At 38.6% G+C, this 22,300-nt stretch overlaps 1 protein-coding gene across 2 annotated transcripts in view; it reads left to right on the top strand.

The window, feature by feature from the left end:
- Positions 1–22,300, top strand: part of usta (uronyl 2-sulfotransferase a) — a 45,946-nt gene that overhangs the window by 9,080 nt on the left and 14,566 nt on the right. The window contains exons 2-4 of one of the 2 annotated variants that reach the window (XM_008397752.3): positions 9,714–9,830; positions 17,222–17,265; positions 21,901–22,056. In XM_008397752.3, the coding sequence (XP_008395974.1) occupies positions 9,714–9,830; positions 17,222–17,265; positions 21,901–22,056 (317 nt within the window). The remainder of the gene's footprint in view (positions 1–9,713; positions 9,831–17,221; positions 17,266–21,900; positions 22,057–22,300) is intronic. The other variant, XM_008397754.3, reaches the window with a different exon arrangement.

Here is a 22,300-nt window from a genome sequence, read left to right on the forward strand (position 1 = left end):
CCAAACTAGTGAGTTCCATTTGGGTGGGATGCTTTTTATTAATGTCTCTTTTGACAGTCCTAGTTCTTGCTTTTATGAACTCATGTTCAGTTTGGTTTATGCATATGGGTCGAATATAAAGTATTAAAGCTTGGTATTTAAAACCACATTGTCTGACACCAATTAGGCATCAATTGTCATGAAAGCCCTCAACTGACAAAGAACTGACCATGAGATGATGTTTATGAATGAAAGCTGGCTATTTATTTCTGCAGTTCCTCTGTGTGGTTTTGGCCTACGTATTCAGCCATGCCCATGTTTCCAAGAGGCCAGTCAAGGGTGAGAGAGTTTCCCTCACCTTCGGGCGGCAGAGCTCCACTGCCATGCATGAATCAACAATGTCTGTGGGGTTCAAATGCTGTGTCTGTTTGCCTCTGCCTTGCTTTTGGTGTGTGAGCGCGGGGGATGTTCAATGCCCAGCAGGGTGCCTGTTTAGAGGCTGGACGCAGTACAGAGTTTTCAGTCTGCTGCTCCCAACCACAAAGTGATGCACTGGACAACCTTGCCTTAACACAGTGACAGGCACATTTAGCATTTTGCACCTTTCCTGATTCGCTCTCTCTGCCCCTGATGACAGAAACAGGAGGATCACTACGTTTGGCACTCCAACGTTAATTTAAGGAAACCAACTTTATGAAGAAAATTAGGATGGTAATGACCCATAATAGGTGTATATTTCTTCACTGCCTCTCTTTAGAGCTTGTGGTTTGGATTTCATTGCTAGAGAAGGAGATGACATAAAAAGTACAGAAGAGTTCAGAGAAGGAAAAACCAAAGGAGCCTGTTTAAATTTCTGTATGTAAAGAGTAGTGATGTTAGAAATATATCCTCATTGCTATTGGATTAATTAACAACCTCTTTGATATACCTATGTGTACTACTGGCAGCACTAATTTTTAAGCTCTGTAGTTCATAGCTAGTTTTCATACATTGTTACTAAATTCTGTCATTGCAAATTTCATTTAAGATATGCTAAACATTTTCTTTTTTTGTTGTTGTTGTTGTTGTTGTTTTTTTTTACCTCCCCAGGCCTTTTTTGCTGCTGCCAATTGTTGAGATAATTCAAATGAATAATCCAGCCATCCAGTTTATCTTTGGAAGGCTGTTGGGGCTCGGTCCTTCCTCTAGCGGCAAGAGGCAGGGAACACTGTACAGGTTATTAGCCCATTCTCTGTAATAATCTTTTTTTTGTTTGTTTTTGCTTAATTGTGGTGGTTTTGGCCCTCCATTGATGGAAAAACTTAGGGAAAAGGAAAACTTAGTATTTAGAAAAAAGCAGAAATGCATGATGTTTCTTACAGTTAATTTGCAAAACCTGTGTAATACAGACTTCATTTCACAACTTCAATTCACAACTAATATGCAATCATTCAATCTCAGAGGGGAGAATGTCAAAGACTAGATTGCATCTAGTCTTTGACTTTGCATAAATTCCACATCCTGTGTTTGATCAAGCGTCACTTGCACCAGTCTGTAGCGAGCTTGTAAATGGTCCTTTGCTGCTACTGGAGGTGTGAAGTACCATCTGTTGGTCATTTTTCAAGTGCAGCCCTTTAGTTTCTGGCTACTCTGGTCCCTTATTGTGCCAAACGCCTATTTGTGAGTAGCCATCAGACAACAACACTCTATTTCACCCCAGTTAAAAAAAAATAAATAAATAAATAACTAAGTTGATGCTTTAGTGAATGGAGAAAATTTGTTTTTAATTATGCATGGCTGATGTAGGATATTTCAGGTTTTCAAGTCAGCTTATTTTCTGGAACAGACATCCACCATGTGTTTAACACATGGCACAATCCCTTTATTTGGCACATGATGAAAATAGGGGGGAAAAAGCCCCAGTGTAGTTATGTTGGTTTGTGCTCCTGCATTTGTGTGTACAGATTTTCAGGGGGCATATGAATGATGTCACAGGTTTCAAGGTGGTCTGTTGCCGACCCACATCCTGTGGCTTCTGGTTCCAGGCACACAGAGACACACATTTTAGTAGTGTGTCTTTCTCTCACGTACGCTCTTTTTCTGGGATTCTGTAAACTACACATAGACAGAGGACAGAGGACTGGCAAAAAATACAAAAATAAAAATTTTTTGGTAATTTACAAAATAACACGAATGGCTGATGACTTGATAAAAGATGAACTACACAGCAAGAATCTAAGATGAAACAAAATCTGATTCCTCAAACTGAAACTGAAAAAAATGCAACTCCTATCAATCCTTGGAAGATGAGAGAGGGAGTGCAAACAATATACAACAAAATGAGGAGCGGTTAAAAAACCCAAAAAAAAAAACTACAAATGTATTAGTAAAACAATAATATTTAGCAAATTAAGATTGAAAAAAATTAAATAAATAAATATACCCTCAATACATACACAGAAAACAAGTCTTGCTAATGAAATGCTAACCCTCCTGTTATATTCAAGACATGGCACAGCCCATTTAAGCAGCTCCAGGCCAGCTGAAATTTATTTCATTTACTTGACAAGTAATTCCAGCAGTAACTCCAGCAAGTCACTCTGCTTAATTTGTCCTTTGATCTGTTTTCTTAGCAGCTGATATCCGGGGGCGTCTTGAGTAACCATAACCATACAATTATCCAAACTCTTTGAGAGAGCTATTTAGTGTTGAGCCCGACGGTTCACGATGACACACATGGCACACCAGCAGCAGAATAGCACTCGGCAAACTCTTCAGGAAACACAGTTTTACGGTAAAACATTGACATTCTGTATCTGCAGGTCAAATAGGTTGTACTGTCAATGTTTCAGGCACTTTTTTTTCTTCTTCAAATGTTTAACTAAGCAAATGTCACTCAGGCAATAATCAAACATATTCTACTTGGTAGGAATAGCTGCTATAGAGTAAGAGCATGTTTGGATTAATTCAAACCATTTCCTCATGTTTTATAATTTAATCGACCATCATGTTTATTTTTTCAACTTAGTTCTAACAACCTTTACATTTAAGCATATTATACAATTTACTGTTTAAAAAAAAATACATTGTTTATGGCTTTCCTTTTTCCGCGTGGACGCTCTGACAGAACACGTGTGACAGTTAGCAACACACTTGGACACAGACTTTTTGACATATTAGACTGGATTATATATAAGCATGGAGAACAGAAGAGAGTCAATCATTTGGAAATTAGGTGGTACCTGATTGCAAATGTTGCACGCAGAGAAACATTTTAGCCAAAAAAATATTCAACCCCCTGGCAGAACTGTAAATAAAAGGAGCTATCTACCGTATGTAATTCTGGTCCAGTTTTTGATTCCAAATACTCACAAACATCCACACTTATTCAAACGGCGAGTATGTCTCAAACATCATGTTTACATTTTACACACACCAGCATAGTACATGCTGTATTTTTCAACATTTTGTTTCTTTTGATACGTACATGTGTTTCACTTGTTTTTAAAGAATTAACATGGATCAAGGGAGGAGCCGTGTTTTGATCCAACAGTGGTTTAATCTGGCACTGACCACCACTTCAGAACAAGACTGAGCCTGACAACACTTTGTGTCAAACAGGTATTTATGTAACAGTTGATACAGACATACATGAAGGTCGGGACTCCGCCACCAACCAGTGCATAATTAGTGAGTGGTTGTGGGCTTTTGAGACTCTCATGTAAGATCTCAGACTTACATGAACCTACTTGTATGTAAACTAAGATACACATTTGCTTTTCTGAGTGTACTAAATCTCAATCCAAATTGCAACACAGGCAGCTGCAGTTTTGGCAGCCTTGAGAACAGAGAAAGACTATCCTCAAAGTGCCATTTTGTATGGAAAATAGTTAAAATTTAGAGGGGGAAGACATGGTTTGGAAGCATTTAACTCCTCCAAAGTTGTAATTAGGAAAAAACACTGCCACAATATGAGTCTAATGATGATATATTACCTAAATTAAATTGAAACCATTACCTCATTAAAATATCTGACTAACCATTGTGCATTTGTGGTAAACACATTGGCATTTCAACTTTTGGCAGATTCATGCTGGGTTCTAGATCGTTTTCTTCTTAGCAATTACAAAAACCTTTTCATTTCTCCACCTCACCACATAATTGTGTTGACCTTTTGCTGTCAGATTGTGGGAATTATATTTTTGAAATGTCCAGTTTTTATCGCAAAGGGTTACTTGCTAAAGAAGAAACATTAGTTTCACCGTCCTGCAAATCACGGTGTTATTGTTTCATACTGTACAGGGCAGTGTCTAAGTAAAGAGTAAATGCAGCCTATGAGATTCACAAAGTTTTTGATTTTATTTAACTTTACGGCCTTTAATTTATCCCTGCCAGTGGCCAGGAAATGCACATTTTAAAGCCTTATAAACATTCAAATTCTAAAAGTAGGCAACCGTTCATTACCTTCTTATGGCTTCTTCTTCATGCAGGTGCCCAGCAGAATGCAAATGAAATAAATGTTGCCCGCAATGAACAAGGAGACCGTAAAAAGTTTTCCCAATGGCCATTTTCTTTCAGTTACTCAATTTACAAAATGAAACACGTTATATAGATTAATTAAACACAAATTGGTGTTTTGAGCCCCTGTTTTTCAGTTAATTATTATTATTTTCTTTGCTTACAGCTAATGAAAACATGACATTGAAGATTAGAATGTTACATCGGCCCTATAAATAACACATTTTCAACATAGTAAAAGGGCTTAAAGAAAAGTATATTCATTACCTTCTTAAAGTTTGTATTTGCAAGAGATACTTTAACTTTAGAAGTGCAACTTCAAATTTATTTGAAAATGGCTGTATTCTCTTTACCATTATATGACATTAACAAATTAGGTTAGTGGTTATACAGCAGCCTTATAGCTTTCTCTTATCCCTCAGGTTTTTTTAGTTGTTGCAGACTGAGATGTGGTCTCAGATTCCGCAGCTGTTTTTGGCACATTTGTGAACTTCAATGCACATGTTTGTCACTGACCCAACCTCCCTTTCCTGTGGATTGTTTGGGTTGTGGTCACCTGTACCTAGCCAACAGCTGCATAACTCCTGGTTTTGCATGACAGCCAATCCTGCATTGTCAGAGTTTAAAAAAAAAAAATACAGTTGCTTGCGACTATTTTTTTTGTTCAACGTTTATCACACGTGGTTTCCTTGAGTTTTATTAAAACTGTTTTCTTGTTCTATCCAGAATGTGTACGTCAGTGCCCCCCGAAGTGGCTGAAATGCAGTTATAGGGCTTAGTCTTGAAATTTTCATAGAAGTCTTTAAGCTCTTCTCTAGCCCTGGTCAAGAAGTTCAAAATGGCTCAGCTTGTGTTTAGTTATTTTATCGTTTTCGGCTTGTGTTTAGTTATTTTATCTTTTGGATGAACTCATTTTTGCCTGAGGGTGTTGTTGAGTTTGGAGTGCACTGGGATGTTGTGGTTGGAAAAGGTCTTTAGCTTGTGTGACACTCCATGCAACTTCAACTCTCAAGCATAAAAAATTGAACTTCCCAACCTAAGACACTGAAACTTGCTAAGAGGAGAAAAAGATCGCATGCCTTCTTGAGGCCCATAGGAATCTCTTAAGTGTCTAAAATATAAAGGTTAGGTTGATGAAGTGATGCACATCTTTGCAAGCAGTTGTGCCAACTCTCAAACTTCTCCGCTCGGTGTCGCATACAAAGCTGTTCACGGTGAACACCATTTTCAACCTGGCCGATTACTGTGTGACACCAAGTACACGTACGTGGCCATAAAAATGTGCCTTTCTATGGATGTTTTCTGGCGGATATCTGCTTTGAGTTCGCTGTGAATATACGCAAACCTCCATAGAGTGGAGTAGGAAGCATTTGCCTGTTAAAGAGAAAGGAAAATAAAAATTAAGAAATCAGATGGACTCTTGGAGGCGTAAGAAAGAGTTGGTTGTCATAGCATTGACACTGAAAGTGGTGCCATGTCTGTAAATTCATAGTTTCCATCTCATAAAAAGATCTAACGTGATTTTTCTTGATGCAGCTTGTTTAAAAAATGAAAGTCTTTTTGTTTTTGTTGTGCAACCTGACCTTCATGGTTGCAGTGAGGTCTGTACATGTTGAAATCAGACCTCACTGCAATAAACAGATCTGTGCACAAGTTGTACATATAATTAGAGCATGAAAAAAAATGTTTCCATTGGGCTCTCATTGTGTGAATTTCTCTTTCTTGTCCCTCTGAAAATATTTTATGACAATTTCAGTTTTGACAAGGCTGTCGGAAAAGTTATTACAAGATTCATTCAGCCATAAGTATTTGGCTCCATTTCCTCCATTTTATTCCTTCTGTAAATCATCTTACTTCAAAAGTTTGTTTTTCTCTCAGTGTCTGTTCTACCTGACCCTCTCTCTTTTACTTCTTTTTTTCCCCTCTCTCTCTCTTTTCTACCCCTCACTTCAGTGTGAGTCTTAGCACCATACAGACTCTCTTTATCCGGCGTGTTTGTTCTGCAGGACCGAGCAGCAGCTTCACCTCCTCCAATGCCTGTTGGTTTGCAGAGTCCTAATATGAGCAAAGGTGGTGCAGAAACAGGATGGGATTTAAGCGGGAGCTTCCCTAAGTGGGAATATTGGTCACAGACAGGTTAACACATGGGCATGCAGATTGTTGCGATTAACGGGCTGTCAGAGCCTTACACGGCAGGCAACGGAAATTCTGTCTCTATTGCCATCAAGCAGGAAAACAAGAACAGTTCTCACAGCTGGATGAGGCTTTTAGCCAACATTTGCTCTTAGGAAGCAGTGAAATTCCATGAAACTAAAGAGCCAGTTTATTTCCTAACCATTACTGCATCTTTGATCCTAACTTGTACTAAAGTGCTGTCATATTAGGCTGGCCCATCAAAACAGAAGACAATCCACTTTAGGTCGTTTTATGTCATTCGTTTTTTTCTTTTATTTGTGCTACTGTATAAACAGCTCGGTTGTCTGTGGGTTCATGAATCTGCACTTCCTGGTGAAATCATTATCTTTCCATCTGCTGAAGGCATTTCAGGCCACTGAGGAAAACTTTTAGACATGGCAGTTCATCTTTTGCTGACCTGCTGAGGGATCAAACTCTGATTAGATAACAATTTGTTCCACTCACTTTCTCTCTCTCTGTCTAACTTTCTTCCTTTTCATTTACTCAACATTCAGAAAAGCAGCCGCATCTCCTGAATACAATTTTTTTTGTGTGTGTGTTACATTTCAAACTGTGACCTGCTGGGTTTAACTGCTGTCATTTTTAAGCTTCTGATCTCTCCTTATGGCGCTTTTTGCCTTTCGTAATTTGTACCAAAATCTTTTTTTGAGCATCCTTAACCGCTCTTCCAAATAACAATACAGTTTACTAGCTTAGAAACTTAATGGTCAGACTTTATTTTCTTAGGAACTATAAAAGGAAGGAGCAGATATGCAGTTGTAAAAAAAACATGTTTATGTTGTAAACGGACGTGCTTTGCCCAGTAACAGTTGGGACTTCTCTTGCCATGGTAGTGCTTAATGTGCAGTTTCAACCAGCAGATCATTATCTTAATGTGGCGTAAACAATAAACAAGCTTTGGTGTTTTGGGCTTTCTCTAAGACAACAAAAATCACCCACAAATTCTGTAAACCTATGGTTTACAGAATTTCCAAGACTATTTCAACATTGGTGGATTTTGGCAAATTTGGAAGAAAACCATTGTCAGTGTAAAGGAACATTTATCCACACTGCAGCCTCATTGCTCCGATACTCTAAGGTTTTCCTGGCTCCTTTTTGGCCATCCTTTCTTAGTGCTACTGCTATGGGTATCGGATCTGCACTATGATGTATTCTCATAATCTGTTCAACTCAACTGTCAATAAAACATATATATTTAATTATAAACACAAAGGCTAGATACATAACTTATACATGTTTTTAAATATGGTAACTTGCTTATCTTGTCTTTATCCCTAAAAAGACAAGATAATCTATAAAAGTCAGATAACTAAACCCTCAGTTTATAGCAGATGACAGGATAATCTTAAATGCTTTAAGGGATTGTGAAACCATGCCTATATAAAGAATTTCCCCCTCAACATGTCAGTCTATGAGCACTTTCATTAAACCTATTTACAGTAGGTTTAGTAATAAAACTACTGTGCATAAATATACTGTGGGAAAAAAATATTTCCTTTGTCACAGGTTACTTCTGTTTTTACTCACTCTTCCCACTTTAAGTTTCAAATCATCAAGTAAATAATTATATATGACAATATCTTTATGAAATTATTTCAAAAGGCAGTTTTAGTTTTAAATTGAATTTCTTATAGGAAGAAAACAGCCCTCCGCCCCCTGGTTAAGTCTTAGATTATCTGTTCAAAAGTCAAGTTTTTGGGGGGGTTGACCTTTCTTGGGCCTGACCTTTCACCTAAATAGATCCCGACTCACCAGAAAGAATTGGGTATCTTAACAAATGAAATTATTTGAAAACTGCTTTTTTTGGTACACAATAAGATGATATTTGTCTGTTATTAAAATGATCAAAAATATTTAGCAGTGCTAAAAAACAAAAAAATAAATAAATAAAAAAAATCTGTCCGGAGCAATTTCTATTTTTCTAGCTGCAGGATTCTTTGTTTCTTTTACCTCCAGTTGCGTGGAGGTATTTGAAAGTATATTTTACTTGTGTGTCCTCAGCTATGGAGTTAATCCTTGCTTCTTAGTGCTGATTCCAGTGGCTACATGCAAGTTCATGCATAAAACCTAGAACAAACAGATAACTGAGAGTTGGCATGCAAGCAGAGACAGTCAGAAAAGAAACTGAGCGACAAACTTACATGGCGTGCTAAGGCTCGCTCACATGTCTGTTGTCCAGTATGGACACAACGGAGGAGTACAAAGAACATCACTCCCACCCTGTTGTCCTCATTTTCTGTGTATTGGGAAAACACATACAAATCTTGGTCATTTTGACCCGAGGACAACAGGAGTGTTAAGACAGCTAAAAATATGAAATAGATCTAAAATTTTGGTTCCCCGTGATCGCAAAAGTCACACATTTTAAAGATAACTGCAAAGCAGTCCCAGGTTTTTGAGTCTTTCCTAAGGCATGCCTCAGTCATGACTCAGCAGCATCACCACCAAACCACAAAATATGGGTGTTGGACGTTTGGAGTTGGCTGTTTTATTTTATTTTTTTAGCTGACACCATCATGATACATGAAGTACTAAAAACAAGCCATTTTTATTTAGAGCTTGTAATATAATATACGCCAGCAGATACATGGGTATTGGTCAACAAATGACATTTTGGTCAATGTCTGGCTCTTTATAGCAATTATTCAAGATATGAGATTTGAAATAAGAAACATTTGCAAAAACATAAGCCAACAATTACATAAAAAATCTAAAAAAACAAAAACAAATCACACTTAATCTATGTTCTGAACTAAGGTGTTGTACAAAAGGAAGGTTTTCTGATTTTTAACAGCATGCCAAATTTTAACCACAACCCTCTTTCATTGCTATGATTCAATAAATATGTGTACTGAATTTTCATATGAACTGGAAAACAAGATATTATAGCTGAACTTGTAAATTCAGCTATTGTTCACTCTAACCTAAAAGTTTGCTCCTCCTTCCCCATTAGATTTAGCTTCTTTTTTTTTTTTTTTTAAACTTTGACCCCATTTTGAAAACAGACTTAAAAGGTCCCCTCCATTTGGCTTCTTTTGTAGGGGTCAGTTGGAAAAGTCACTGGTCAATCAAAAGGGCCATTGGCAGACTCTTTATCCATAAGGACAGGGTAGAAAGACATCTGGTGTCGTGTCCACAAGCCCAAAAAGCAAGACAAGGTACGTACAAATTGTGCAAGCATTCTTGTGCTCTCTGGAGAGGAAGTGACTTGTCAAAAATAAGCTGACTAAGCATCCAGTTAACCAGAAATCACATCATACTATCCGTTTGTGCATTATGTCTCTCGGTTTTCTGATGCGCTATTTAAGGAATATAATGTCTTGCAAAACACCCTTCTCATTAGCTAGAAAATTTGATGTTACTAACTTTATTGGAGAAAAACAAACAAGAGCAATCCTGTTTTTTGTTATAAGATTGACTTTTGAATTCATTCCTATACAATTCATTCCTATACAGAATATACATTTCTGTATATTCTGTATAATCTGCATAATCGGTATATGTGCATATAGCTCCCATATTTGTATTTTTATTTATATTATATTTATACTGAACACTTCATTTTTATAACCACCTTTGTACACCTGTAAATACATATTCATACCCAGTATAGCACTTTTGGATAGATGCAAACTACATTCCGTTGCTTTGTACTTGTGACGGTGCAATGACAATAAAGTTGAATTCTATTCTATTCTATTCTATTCTATTCTATTCTATGTCAGCTTTTTTTTTTGCATTTCTGTATATTCAGAAGTCCTGCAAACGTTTTGGCAGCTGTTAAATCAATTGACTCTTGATTTAATTCACTATGTTACTTTACATTCAATGTCAATAACTGCTTCTTTGCCTTTTCAAGCTTCCTAAAAGACTCCCGAGTTTGTACAAGTCTGCTTGCTTGGTTAAGCCAGGCCCAATTGATGAATAATTAGTTGTCAGTTTCTTGAACTGGACAGTAAAGCAAAGGGATTTTTCTCAGCTGCTTTGGAACTTCCTAAAATAACCAAAGTGGTTTCTTGTTACTTGTCAGACTTCCGTATACGAGGATTATTCATACGTAATGTCAGACAGTGTTGGTCATTACGATAAAAAAAGCAACACCCTCGCAGCTAATGCTGTAATTTAATTTCCACAGTCAGCCTTAGAGAAGCAGTTTTTACGCAATCAGTGAACAGTAGCAGCTCTATTGGAAGACATTTTTTGTTAAACTCCTACTGTTCACATTACGTAGTTGACATTGACCATTCACAAACACCACAGTGCTAGATCAGTCTCTCCTATACATCAAACTAATAGATTGCTTAATCAATCGGTAGAAACTTAACATGTCTTCTTTCATAAGGCCACCTTAGAGATATACTTGTTAATTTAGACCAAACAGGGCTTTCTATATCCATAAGCTTACGCAGCGAGCTAGAAATGCCTTTTTAACTGCTAGAAAGTTGAAATCTATTTCTGACATTTAAACCAGTTTGACTGTCCACATTATAAATGTGTCTTTTCAGTTCAAAAATGAAAAGATAACGTGTGGTTACACACTGTAAGTTTTCATTGCGTAATCAGTTGGTAAAAACTTGAAAGATATGTCTTTTTCCGCCTCATAAATTAAAAAATGTTTTGTTTTAAGTAGCATCTTGGAAACAGTTATTCGAGCACAGATCAATGCAAGGCGTAAGGAGATGATGACAAAGATGGACAGAGGGGGGCTCAAACCAGCAACCCTAGATAAATTCCTGTCACCATCAATCTAATGCCTGATCTGTTAGTCAAAGGTTTAAAACATATTCTTCAACGTTCTGCACTTAAACTGCTCTGACTTTATTACCACCTCAGGGACGTTGGTGACAGTTTAACCTTAACCCTTTGTTTCGCATTCATGTCCTCACCTACAACTGATTCATAGAAAGGTTACATAAAGGGGAAACGCTCACAAATTCTCTTTCACCATTCAAAATCGTAATGATTCTTGCTTATGTGTTTTAATTCCAAAGATCGTTAGATGCTTTCCTTTAGTCACCAAGGAACTGGAAACTATTAAACTGTTCTGCTTATTTTTGACTTGTCGAGCAGCTTTGCAGCCATCAAAGTCAAGACTCCATTTGCTGGGTCATCAGTTTTTGGCACATACTTGTCATATAATATACATGGTGGCAACTACCGGTGTCCACTAATGACATACTGAGACTCATATTGACATTTCCCAAGACCAGCACATCTGGTCTTCTGTGTGTAAGTCCTTGCTACTACCTCTCGGAGACCAAAATTTCAGTGGAGCAATAAGTCCTCAAATTAGTCTTCCTACCAGATTTTTGTACTCAGGCACCTGCAACAACATATCAATGCCACTACTTTTATTTATGTTGCAGAGATATGTGAACATTGTTTTTTTTTTATGTCACTAAAGAGTGATGTAGAGCAGGGCATAGTGGGGTGTTGCCCCTGACTCTCAACCAAGCTCCCTTCTGTAATTAAGGCAATGGGTTGAGCTATGTGTCTTAATGGTGGGCCACTCCCACACACCAAATCAAAGGGCTCTGTTACCACACACACATATTACATAAACACACAGACACACAAAGAAAAAAAATGGGTTGTGTATGTAACCCATGCACACTGACTGGGTTTGTGTATGCTGTCTGTTGTGGTGGAAATGTTTAGTGAGGACATTAACCATAGACATATGTCTGCGTCTAAATTGGAGTGATTTACACAGAGGCATTGGGTAGGAACGGTGGGCTTCTGGACTTCAACACAAGCTGCCATGTAAACCTTCCACGTATTTCTAAAAATGAGGCTTGAGGTTAGCGTATACACCTTTTCCTCACATCTTCATCTTTCTTCAGCCTGTCCAAAAACTACAGCAGGATGTGGTTATACACAAGAGAGTTTAGTCTTCAAAACCAACCTGTAATCTTGTTGTGCATGCTTGTAGAACACTCCATGATAGAATGTCTGTAAGTTTCCATTTCCACTTAGATGTCTTGTCCTGTAAGCAGTGCTAAAGCTCCTCAGCTTAAACCATTTTGCCAATTCTTTTGGCCATTCTCCCAACAGCCATTCCTGTGCGGTTTTCCGCTCCCACCTCATCCTATTCTTGGATGTGTGCTTTCCTAAACCATACTTATGCTGTTTTACAAAGCGAATGAAATGGCCTATACTTTAAATACATGTTTATGAAATTCCCAAACTTGCTGTTGCATTCCTTCAAAGATGCAGACACCAAAAGGAACATTCCAGAACCTTGAAGAATTGTGCTATGGTGATTGGGGCAGAGAAATGTCCTGAGACAGTCCTTTTTCAAAAGTGTTTCATGAAACATTGGTATATATTTCGTCACGATAGACAAATGCACATTTAAGTGACAATCTGTATTCTGGATTGAAATTCTGATCCAACTTATGCAGATTGATCAGAATGGCGCTTTGTGATTGAATTGTAATTACATTGATCACATTTGCCTGAATTACCTGAATTTACCTGAACTGTTTGTCTTGTGAAAATTACAATAATTGAGAATTAATGCTTTAAGAAAAATAAATTGAACTGAAATCTAAATATATCTTAGTTAAATTTGTAAATCTTGGCTTATTGAAACCCTTTGTAAGGACTACAATCAAAAACCTGCTCTTGCTTGTGTGTATACATTTATATTTTTTGTAAGCGTTTGTAGCTTTTATGGTATAGTGAAGAACTCTGTGCTTCAGATAATTGGTGATTATCTGAAGCCCTTGAATCTTGTGACTCAGTAATCCAATTTACCTTTTAGCTACATACCAATGCATGGTCACACTCAAGTTAGTTTTTCTGTCAATCACCCACTGACACACGTACACACTCACGCACACATGCACATGTGCTGAGAGACACACAAAAAATGCCAACCACAATAAGAGAGCATGTTTGTGTTAAAACAAGTTGCAAGATCTGTTTTTAACGTATTTGTTGCTCTGTGTGAAAATTCATGACTTCTTTATTTCTTTTTCTGTGAAAAATACAGTCTATTTAGAGGAACATAATGATGATAGTAATCGGCATGCCCAGGCCCCTGCCCTAGTCTGCCACCTGGCTCATGTAGCACATGACCTTGACACCCCTCCCTGCATGGGATGGACCACATGGAGGAGGCTTTTATTTTGCTTTTCTGTTAAAGCCCAAGGAGCCAAGTCTCAACCGGCAAGTGCAAAGAACTTTATTTAGTCTCAATCAAAACTACAAGTTTCCAATAAAAACTCCAAAAATATCCAATATCATTGTTTGGGGTCCATGTTTTCTATGAATTCAAATCAGACATATTATGCACCCTGCATTTAGCGCCGCGCGCGGCTACAGCCCTGCTCCGCCATGCATTTTGCCAGCGGAGCAGAGCTGTTCCTGACCACCCTAATTTGTATTACGTACAGCTCGCTGCAAGCCCAGATGTGCTCTGAGAAGCATGTGTGGAAAATGAAAGATAAAGCCAGTGATAAAAAGGATGAGTGGAAGCAAATAAAGTACTGTAGTTCATGTACACATGCGTGAGTGACCTTCCTTCTGTCTTTGATTGGTTGTTTTTGACCGGGAGCTGTGCATTTGTGCAGGTGATTAGTAGCACTAAGAGGTGGTGGAGAAGCTTAATTTTTTTTTCTCTCAAATGATCTGTCTCATACTATCCTGTCATAAAATAGTGTGAGTTTTAACAAAGATGCAAAAAGCATATATTTTTTTTTTGTTTTTATAAAAGCTACATACTGCAGCTTTAATATAGCTTGGATTTTGAGAAAACATAGTTCTACAAAAAACACGGTTATCATGCTCGTTTGTTTACTGTCGGTGTGGTGTGATGTTTGCAGATTGACTCTGAACTTGCTGCAGCGGCTGGAAAAATATGGTTGGGTTCTACCTTTGCCAGATGGTGGTGTGGACTGTGCCGCCGTGTGCTACCCTGCAGAGGCAGTGAAAGCGCTCCCTTTGACTATAATGGGTACATAATTACTGCGGACTCCGTTCGGTGGCGGAGCGGAGACGCAAGCGATGTAAACTGGAGGTTATGTAACACAGGTGGTATTGTTATCAAATGCAGGTAGTAAAGGCTGCAGCTGTCCTGAGTGCCTCGCCGTTGTATAGTAGTGCTGCATTGTCAACTGGACATTTTTGCGCTGGAGTGTTTTTGTGATGATATGATGTTTTGTTTTCCTGTGAAAGTGGAAAAAGTCTCCTGAACTTTTATTCCTGGCTTCCTGACTGATAGTGTCACAGGACAACAGGGTCAGTGAGTACAGTACACTGTACAGTGGCTTTTTAAATTCATTTTTCTCCCTCTGTGGGATGTGGGGGCAGAGGGCAGCTGTCAGCTTTTGCAACCCTTGTGGACTGCAAAAAAGAAAAAAAAGAAAAGCAGTTCCAATCCTTTATCCAAAACGCTAATGAGAAGCACACAGCGGAGGAAAGGGAGATAGTTGGATGAATGTTGAGGTCATGGCTGTGTGAATGCTTGAAGGAGGAAGTCTGTGATAGATCACAGAGGAAGGAAAACAGACATCTACCCCTCAGCATCCTTACCCTGCAGTGACCTGAAAATGCATCTGAGAAGACCTGCATACATATCCATCCTTCAGCATTCCTCATGAGAACTAAGTAAAGCCACATAAATAGAGGCAGACCAAAAGACAGGCTCTAAAAAAACATCAACATAGCACGAGCATAGCACATCTGTGATAGCATATGTAGAGACAGTTAGTGTTGAACGAATCAGCCATGGATCAGACAGGAAATGATAAGTTATAGAAACACACATGTGACTCTATTTGTGGTTGAGAGTAAATTACCAAGGCTGAAGAAGATCTCCCTGTATGAGTAATCATTAAAAGCATTGTACACAGGTTACTAAACACACACTTGGAAAGTCAGCTACTTATAGCACAAGCACATAATAAACAACTTTAAATTAGATCCAACAGAGAAACTTGGCTGGAAATAAATCCGTGTGAGTGGTGTATGCTGTTTTTCTTATTAATCTCATCTGTGCACTGGATCACGTCTCAGAGCTATGCAAAGAGCCTCCATAGAAGAGGCTGCTGTCTGAAGCCTGGCTTTCACGCCTGAGCATTGACACTGAACACTGAATGAGCTCTACTATTGGTTGTGTGTAGAAGCTACAGCTTTCTCCACCATGTCTTCACGCTTTTTTTGCCAAGAGCAATATGGCTTATTCATTGTTTGGAATTGACAAAGGGTGAACAGCTAATGTGTCGCTGCTGGGTCCAGATGTTGGTTTGGAAGGGATGCAGCACAATGTGTTTGTCATTTCTGAAGAGTCGAGACTGCTTGTTGACATTGACAGTTTTTTTTTTTTAGTTCACTCGACCAGTCAGCTGTGGACTATGTGGCTAAACCTGCTTATTTTATTCAAAAAGGTTCAATCAGTTAACTTTGAAAACAGTTATCCTTCTGCTATTGAGTTTGTTTTCTAAATTTTTACCCGTCAAACTTGAAACATTTGTGCTATTTTAGGTGTGTTCCTAATATTGCCGCATCATATTGCTAGGTGTTTGAGTTTTTTAGTCAGTTGCTACAGTTTGAAATGTATTGTATTGATTGTTAAAGAAAAGCCTTGTGTCAGTTTTGTGAAGATAAAATGATGTTGGAAGCTGGAAGAAAGCGCAACTCATTTAAAAAGTGTAGGCTTCAGAGCCTCTGTGTGATTTACTTTTATTGATACACCAGTTTTTGATGGGATACTCTTCCATGAAGAGCGATCAGTTTTATGATAAACTTAAAAAATAAATCCCGATCTACTGCAAAGATGAAAGAATAAACAGACGGTGGAAGTGCAGAAGCCCACCATTCACATAGAGAAGCCCACCATTCACATAGAGAAAAAACATAGGCAGCAGATGATATAATACCCTTTGGCAGCAGCACTGTGGTTTGACAGCTATGAAAGCGGTAGGAAAAAACCTATTTTACAAGCACAGAGAGTCAAGTGGCACCATAATTTTTTCCTTTGCATAGGACTTTCAATCCTGTGACGTTCATAAGGTCACAAAGGTTCTTGAGACCATGAGGATGTCTTAACGCGGTGCAGAGACAGACTGGTTAACACTACGGCTGCATGAGAGCTTACAGTACAAATTTATCTCACATAGTTCATATGTTGTCTTACAAATCCTAGAAATCCATTTTGTTGTTTTGCCCAGGGCGACCTTCTAAGACAGATTTTAATTAATGATGCAATGCACTATCTAAATGTTCCAAATAAACTTTAGAAAATTGTCTATTGGCCAAGAAACTGCTTCAAGTAGAGCTCAAAAGATGCAGCTGCAGACTTTAACAACCACATGATCTTTTTTTTTTCTTCTGCCACATCGATTTCTACAGGCTTTCGTTTATTACCCAAGTGTTTTTGCTTTGATTTTAGTGTTAGCTTTTTAACAAAATTCTTGCATGAGTTGGGGGGAAGGTGGTATCCAGTCGTACACACACACACCACACATACATTAAAGTTGTTTTTAATTATGCTGTGTGTAGATTCTTAAAACATTCTAACACGCTGATATTTGTTTCCTTGCAGGGGAATCCACATATCTGAATGACCACGGACCACCGGCTCAGAGAGTAAGTCCTTATCTGGTACAAGCGATTGCTATCCCTTGATCTTTTTTTTTTCCCCCTCCTGAGCCTCCTATCTCTGATATGTGTTACCCTGCAGTTGAATCCTTCTAAGTCAAGTAAGGTGAGGGGTTAGGTTTGTGTGAAGGAGTTGCATGCGAACTCCGTAAATACCAGTGGGACCTGCCTTCACAGCTACAGTAATGCTTTGAATGCACTGACACAAACACCGAGGGAGAGGCTGACACAGGGGCCTTGTGTCCATCCAGCTGCATGTCTGCAGGACTGTCTTTCCTCTGAGCCCCCTCTTTCTCTCTTTGCCAACTGCCTTCTCGCGCCATCTGACCCTTGTTTATTGACAGCATCTTTAATCAGTCGCTCCATTTTTACCTCATTTTGTTCCAGTACAATCTCTTTCTTTTACTCCGTTCTTCATGCTTGCTTGTGGTTGCTGTTTAGGGGGTGCAACGTTGAAAACCAGCAACTGAGAACAGAAATGAGATTTTGTTTGTAGCCGTTGACACCAGCTGTTGCTTTTATTTTAGATCACATCTGGGTTTTATGCTTCAGTACGTGTTTTAAAAACCTACTTTGCATTCAGACGAGCCAAGCAACAATGTCCCTTGTGTCATGCAGCCGCATACACTCCGAAAAGTGTTATTTGTTGAGCAAACTAATGGAATACAGCGGAGATGGGGATTTGAAGCTTTCTTATCATTTGAAACGAGCAATTTACAATTGTGAAATTCACATGCGTTTGTATGATTCAGAAGCCAAAATTGTTTGGCTTTATAAAACAGGCCACTGCTTGTCTAAAAGTGTTTATAAATTTGAATTTAAGAGATTTTAGAGTAACAGCTCAATTGTGCCTTGAGGCGTCTGGTTATATTATTCATGATAATCATTGAAACACAGAAGCCGATCTGTTTTGAGCTATCAAAGACAATTGTGATTTAGTTTTTTCACAATGTTTCTGAAACCAGATGGGAGTTGTTCCTAAAAATAATTCCTTTGCCTTTCAAGTCAAAGACTTCGATTAAGTGATGACGGTCAGCCGAGTGGGCATATTTTATGACTATGGGAAGAAACTAGTGTTTGGGTTTGATGGGTCTTACAAACACACCTGCTTTTTCTTTTAAGTGAGTAAAGAACGAGGTTATTTTTAACAATAACAATAAACTGGCAAATAAATACATCAATGCTAATTGCACCGAAGTGGAGGGTTCTTCCTTATATGTCTGTGTCAAACCTAAAATGAAGTTGCCAGCCCCACATAGTACGCAGTGAAACAATTACATATCTAGAGATAGCAGGAAAGCCTGCAGAAACAAAAACCCTGTCCACTGTTTGAACGTATAACCTTCTTGCTGAATACAGCCTCACTATTGAGATTTTGAAAAAAAAAAGTTATCATGTAATAAAATCCAATTTTTAAATTTGCACTCACTGATTCACTTAGGCATTTTTCTAAGAACGTATCCCTGCATTAGGTTGAGCCTATCACTTTACTTTGACTTGAAATGAGAGTGCAGACATTACCACAATACGTATATCTTCCAGATGCACACACTTGATTGACAGTTGTTCCAAAATAGTTGCATTTCATTGACCGACTGATTCCTTCTACTCTTTGCTATCCCCAGAGAGACATTAATGGTAGCATGCTGGTGGCGCGTGGTACATTAACCACATCTCTCATTATCCTTTTGTTGACATGCCCTCTTGCAGTTGGGACTGATCGGGAGTGTCAACAGCGGCCTGATGTCGAAGAACACGTGCGATCAGAAGGCTGTGGTTCTGGTTAATGTGGGGAAAGATTCGAAACCGAGATGAAAGTCCAATGTAAATGAGAGCATATGGAAAAACCACACTTCACCCAGAATAGCGCTATAAGGCTTTTTGTGTGTGGCCGTGTTCCCTGAATGTCCAATCTACAATTTTGTGGATGTTTGCATGCATATATCTTCACTTTTTTTTACCTTTCGAGAAAAAATATATTGATGCTAGTGTTAAAACAAGACCTTTCTGATTACGTTTTATTCTGACATTGAGTTGTTTTCTCAGGCATTCACATCAATAACTGCTAAATCACCTGTAGATGCCGAGACACAAGAACTGCCAAAGCTACAGACACTCTGTCTTTCTTGTTCTGCTTTCTGTAAAAACAGGAAATGCTTTGAATTTCCACTCTTCCCACAGCTGTAACCTAAACATGCAGTTCTTCCCTTGGCTCACAGTGGAAGAAACTGACCCCAGATCAGGTCTAGCTAAAATATGCAGAGACTCACTTTTCGCTCTCAGGCGCCTTTGTATCAGTAACAGCTGCTATGGATTTCCAGGAAAAGTGGTTGTGATACGGGGGTCAGTGAGCCGTCTTTCTTTGCCCAAACAGCGTGACATGTGACAATGTTTCAAAAAACCCCCAAAGTTATTTGGATTTGTGAGTGTAGATGTGTGAACAGGGCTCTAATTTTAGAAAAGTGAAGACAGAAGAAAGGGTACGACAGTAAGATGTCTGGAAGGACTACTCCTCTTCCCGAAAATCTGCATATGGTTAGCTCAAACGCATTACCACAACAAAAGTCAGACTGGAATAAATCTCATCGGATGTTAAATTAAAAACAGCCTCGTCATATTTTACTTTTTGATTTCCTAAATACACCAGAAACTGAATATCTTCCTTTCAGCAGATATTTCTCAAAGCGTGTTTTAGGAAAACTGCACCTTGAAGAACAGGAACAATGAATCACAAATAGAAAAAATTGCCCTCCTTTTGTCTGTTGTCAGTGCTGACAGGAGATTTGCTCTTTTCATAGCGTCCCTGGTTGTTCTTCCAGCATTATTCAGCGCCAAGCTGATAGACGTTTGAAGCAGTCATCTGTGGTAATATCTGCAGGGAATGATGTCTTGCAAAACACTGCATGTGTTTTACCAGCATTAAGCTTAGATGTCTGTTGTTATTTGGCAAACACAGAGGAATGTTGGGTGTGATCTCCAGGGAAACTGTCTCTGAGCTGCAGTTTCCCAAAACTAGCCTACCTACAGCTATCGGACTTGGAAACTGTAAGAATAAAGCATCTCCTTGCTACAGTTGGTCAAAAAGAGTTTTGTCAACATATATGCTGGCACACGTCTACAAGGAATATTTTCTTTAATTTGGAAAGACTTGTGTAAGAGTTTAAAAGCAAAGCAGTGGAATCTTAGGCTTGTCTGAGAGTAACTTTTGGAAACGTAGGGGGGAAAAAACATGAAAAAGGTGTTAAAAAATATCATCGTCTTAAGATGTTGTCCTTTCATGTAATTCCATAGTGTTGATTGGATTAAACCAGAATGGGGGCCTTGCTGAGCTGTTCAATTTTACATTTGAACAAGATGAGAAAGAAAAACAATATCTGTTTTTTGGGGGGCGGGGGGTTTGCCACTATAGCTTAAGTAATTGTTCGTTGTTTGCTCCTATTGATTCAACCCATAAAACTACATTATTACCTTGCAAGCTCTATGAACCCACATATATTTGATTGGAATGATCAGCTTTGAGGGCTGCACAGTGGTGCAGTTGGTAGAGCTGTTGCCTTGCAGCAAGAAGGTTCTGGGTTCAATTCCCGGCCCCAGTCTTTCTGCATGGAGTTTACATGTTCTCCCTGTGCATGTGTGGGTTTTCTCTGGGTACTCTGGTTTCCTCCCACAGTCCAAAAACATGACTGTTAGGTTAATTGGCCTCTCTAAATTGTCCCTAGGTGTGAGTGTGTGTGCATGGTTGTGTGTCCTGTGTGTCTCTGTGTTGCCCTGCGACAGACTGGCGACCTGTCCAGGGTGACCCCGCCTCTCGCCCGGAACGTTAGCTGGAGATGGGCACCAGCAACCCTCCCGACCCCACTGAGGGACAAGGGTGAAAGAAAATGGATGGATGGATGGATAGATGATCAGCTTTTAAATGAGGAAGAGAATAAAAGGAAATAATTTCAACCTGCATTATGCTGAATTGTCAACCTTTGCTAATTCTTTCAAAAGCTCAGTCTTTTTTTTTTCAAATCTCGTATATTTTTATTTATTTTTTATTTATTATTCTGTCTTTAAAAATGATTAATCAGCTTGCAAAGCTGTAATTTGAAGTCTAGGTATTTGTTTAACTAATGCATTTGGGCTTAAAGATGGCATGTTTGACATGTCTTTGTTAAGGCAGTAGTAACGAGCCTTTTTTTTTTTTTTTTTTTTAATTTATGAATCATGACTGAACTGCTTCTTGTTACTGGTGAGTCATGATGTGTGTGAGAGCTTGCTGTAGCTTGTGTGTGTGACATAAAAAGAAAACTCAGTTTTGTTTTGCTGTGCAGTTTCTGACTCACCGAGTTCAAGGAAAGAAAGAACATATGAATAAGATAGAAGAAACCTTTGCCTCTGTGCACTGCTGTAGCTTAAATGCAGTGTGTTTAATTCGGCTGAGTCTCTTTAAACTTTTTACATCAATAGCTTTTTTCCCCACATGGCTGGCTACTCAAAGACATTTGCAATTACTAGTTAAAACATAGTCGTCGCACAGCAAAATATGCATACATAAAATACGGAAATGTTATTGAATAATGCAATGATTTTTTTTGTTCTTCTCTGTCTGTGTCTTTGTTTTCCTGTATGTGTCTACAGTTGCTCCCGTTTCCCAGCCAGGTGGTTTATAACCGTGTGGGGAAGTGCGGCAGCCGGACAGTGGTCATCTTGCTGAGGCTTTTGGCTGAAAAACATAAGTTCAACCTCGTCTCTTCGGACATCCATAATAAGACACGTCTCATGAAACAAGAACAGGTGAGACACATGAAGGAGAACATTTATAACAAGATATTGTAATACATTTAAATCCCCAGCCCGTACACTAATAATTGGTGTACTTGTTTGCATAAAAAGCACCATAGCCTCCACATTTATCCTGTGCTTTACCTCCAATTTAGAAGGGGAGGTTTATAATTACATCACCAAATTATTTAAGCGATTTCAGTGTTTTAGCTTAAGAAGAAAACTGAATTATCCCAATGTGATTTCCAGTGAAATG

The sequence above is a fragment of the Poecilia reticulata genome, chromosome 21, assembly GCF_904066995.2.
Source record: "Poecilia reticulata chromosome 21, P_reticulata-male-v2, whole genome shotgun sequence".
In the NCBI taxonomy this organism is placed as follows: domain Eukaryota; kingdom Metazoa; phylum Chordata; class Actinopteri; order Cyprinodontiformes; family Poeciliidae; genus Poecilia; species Poecilia reticulata.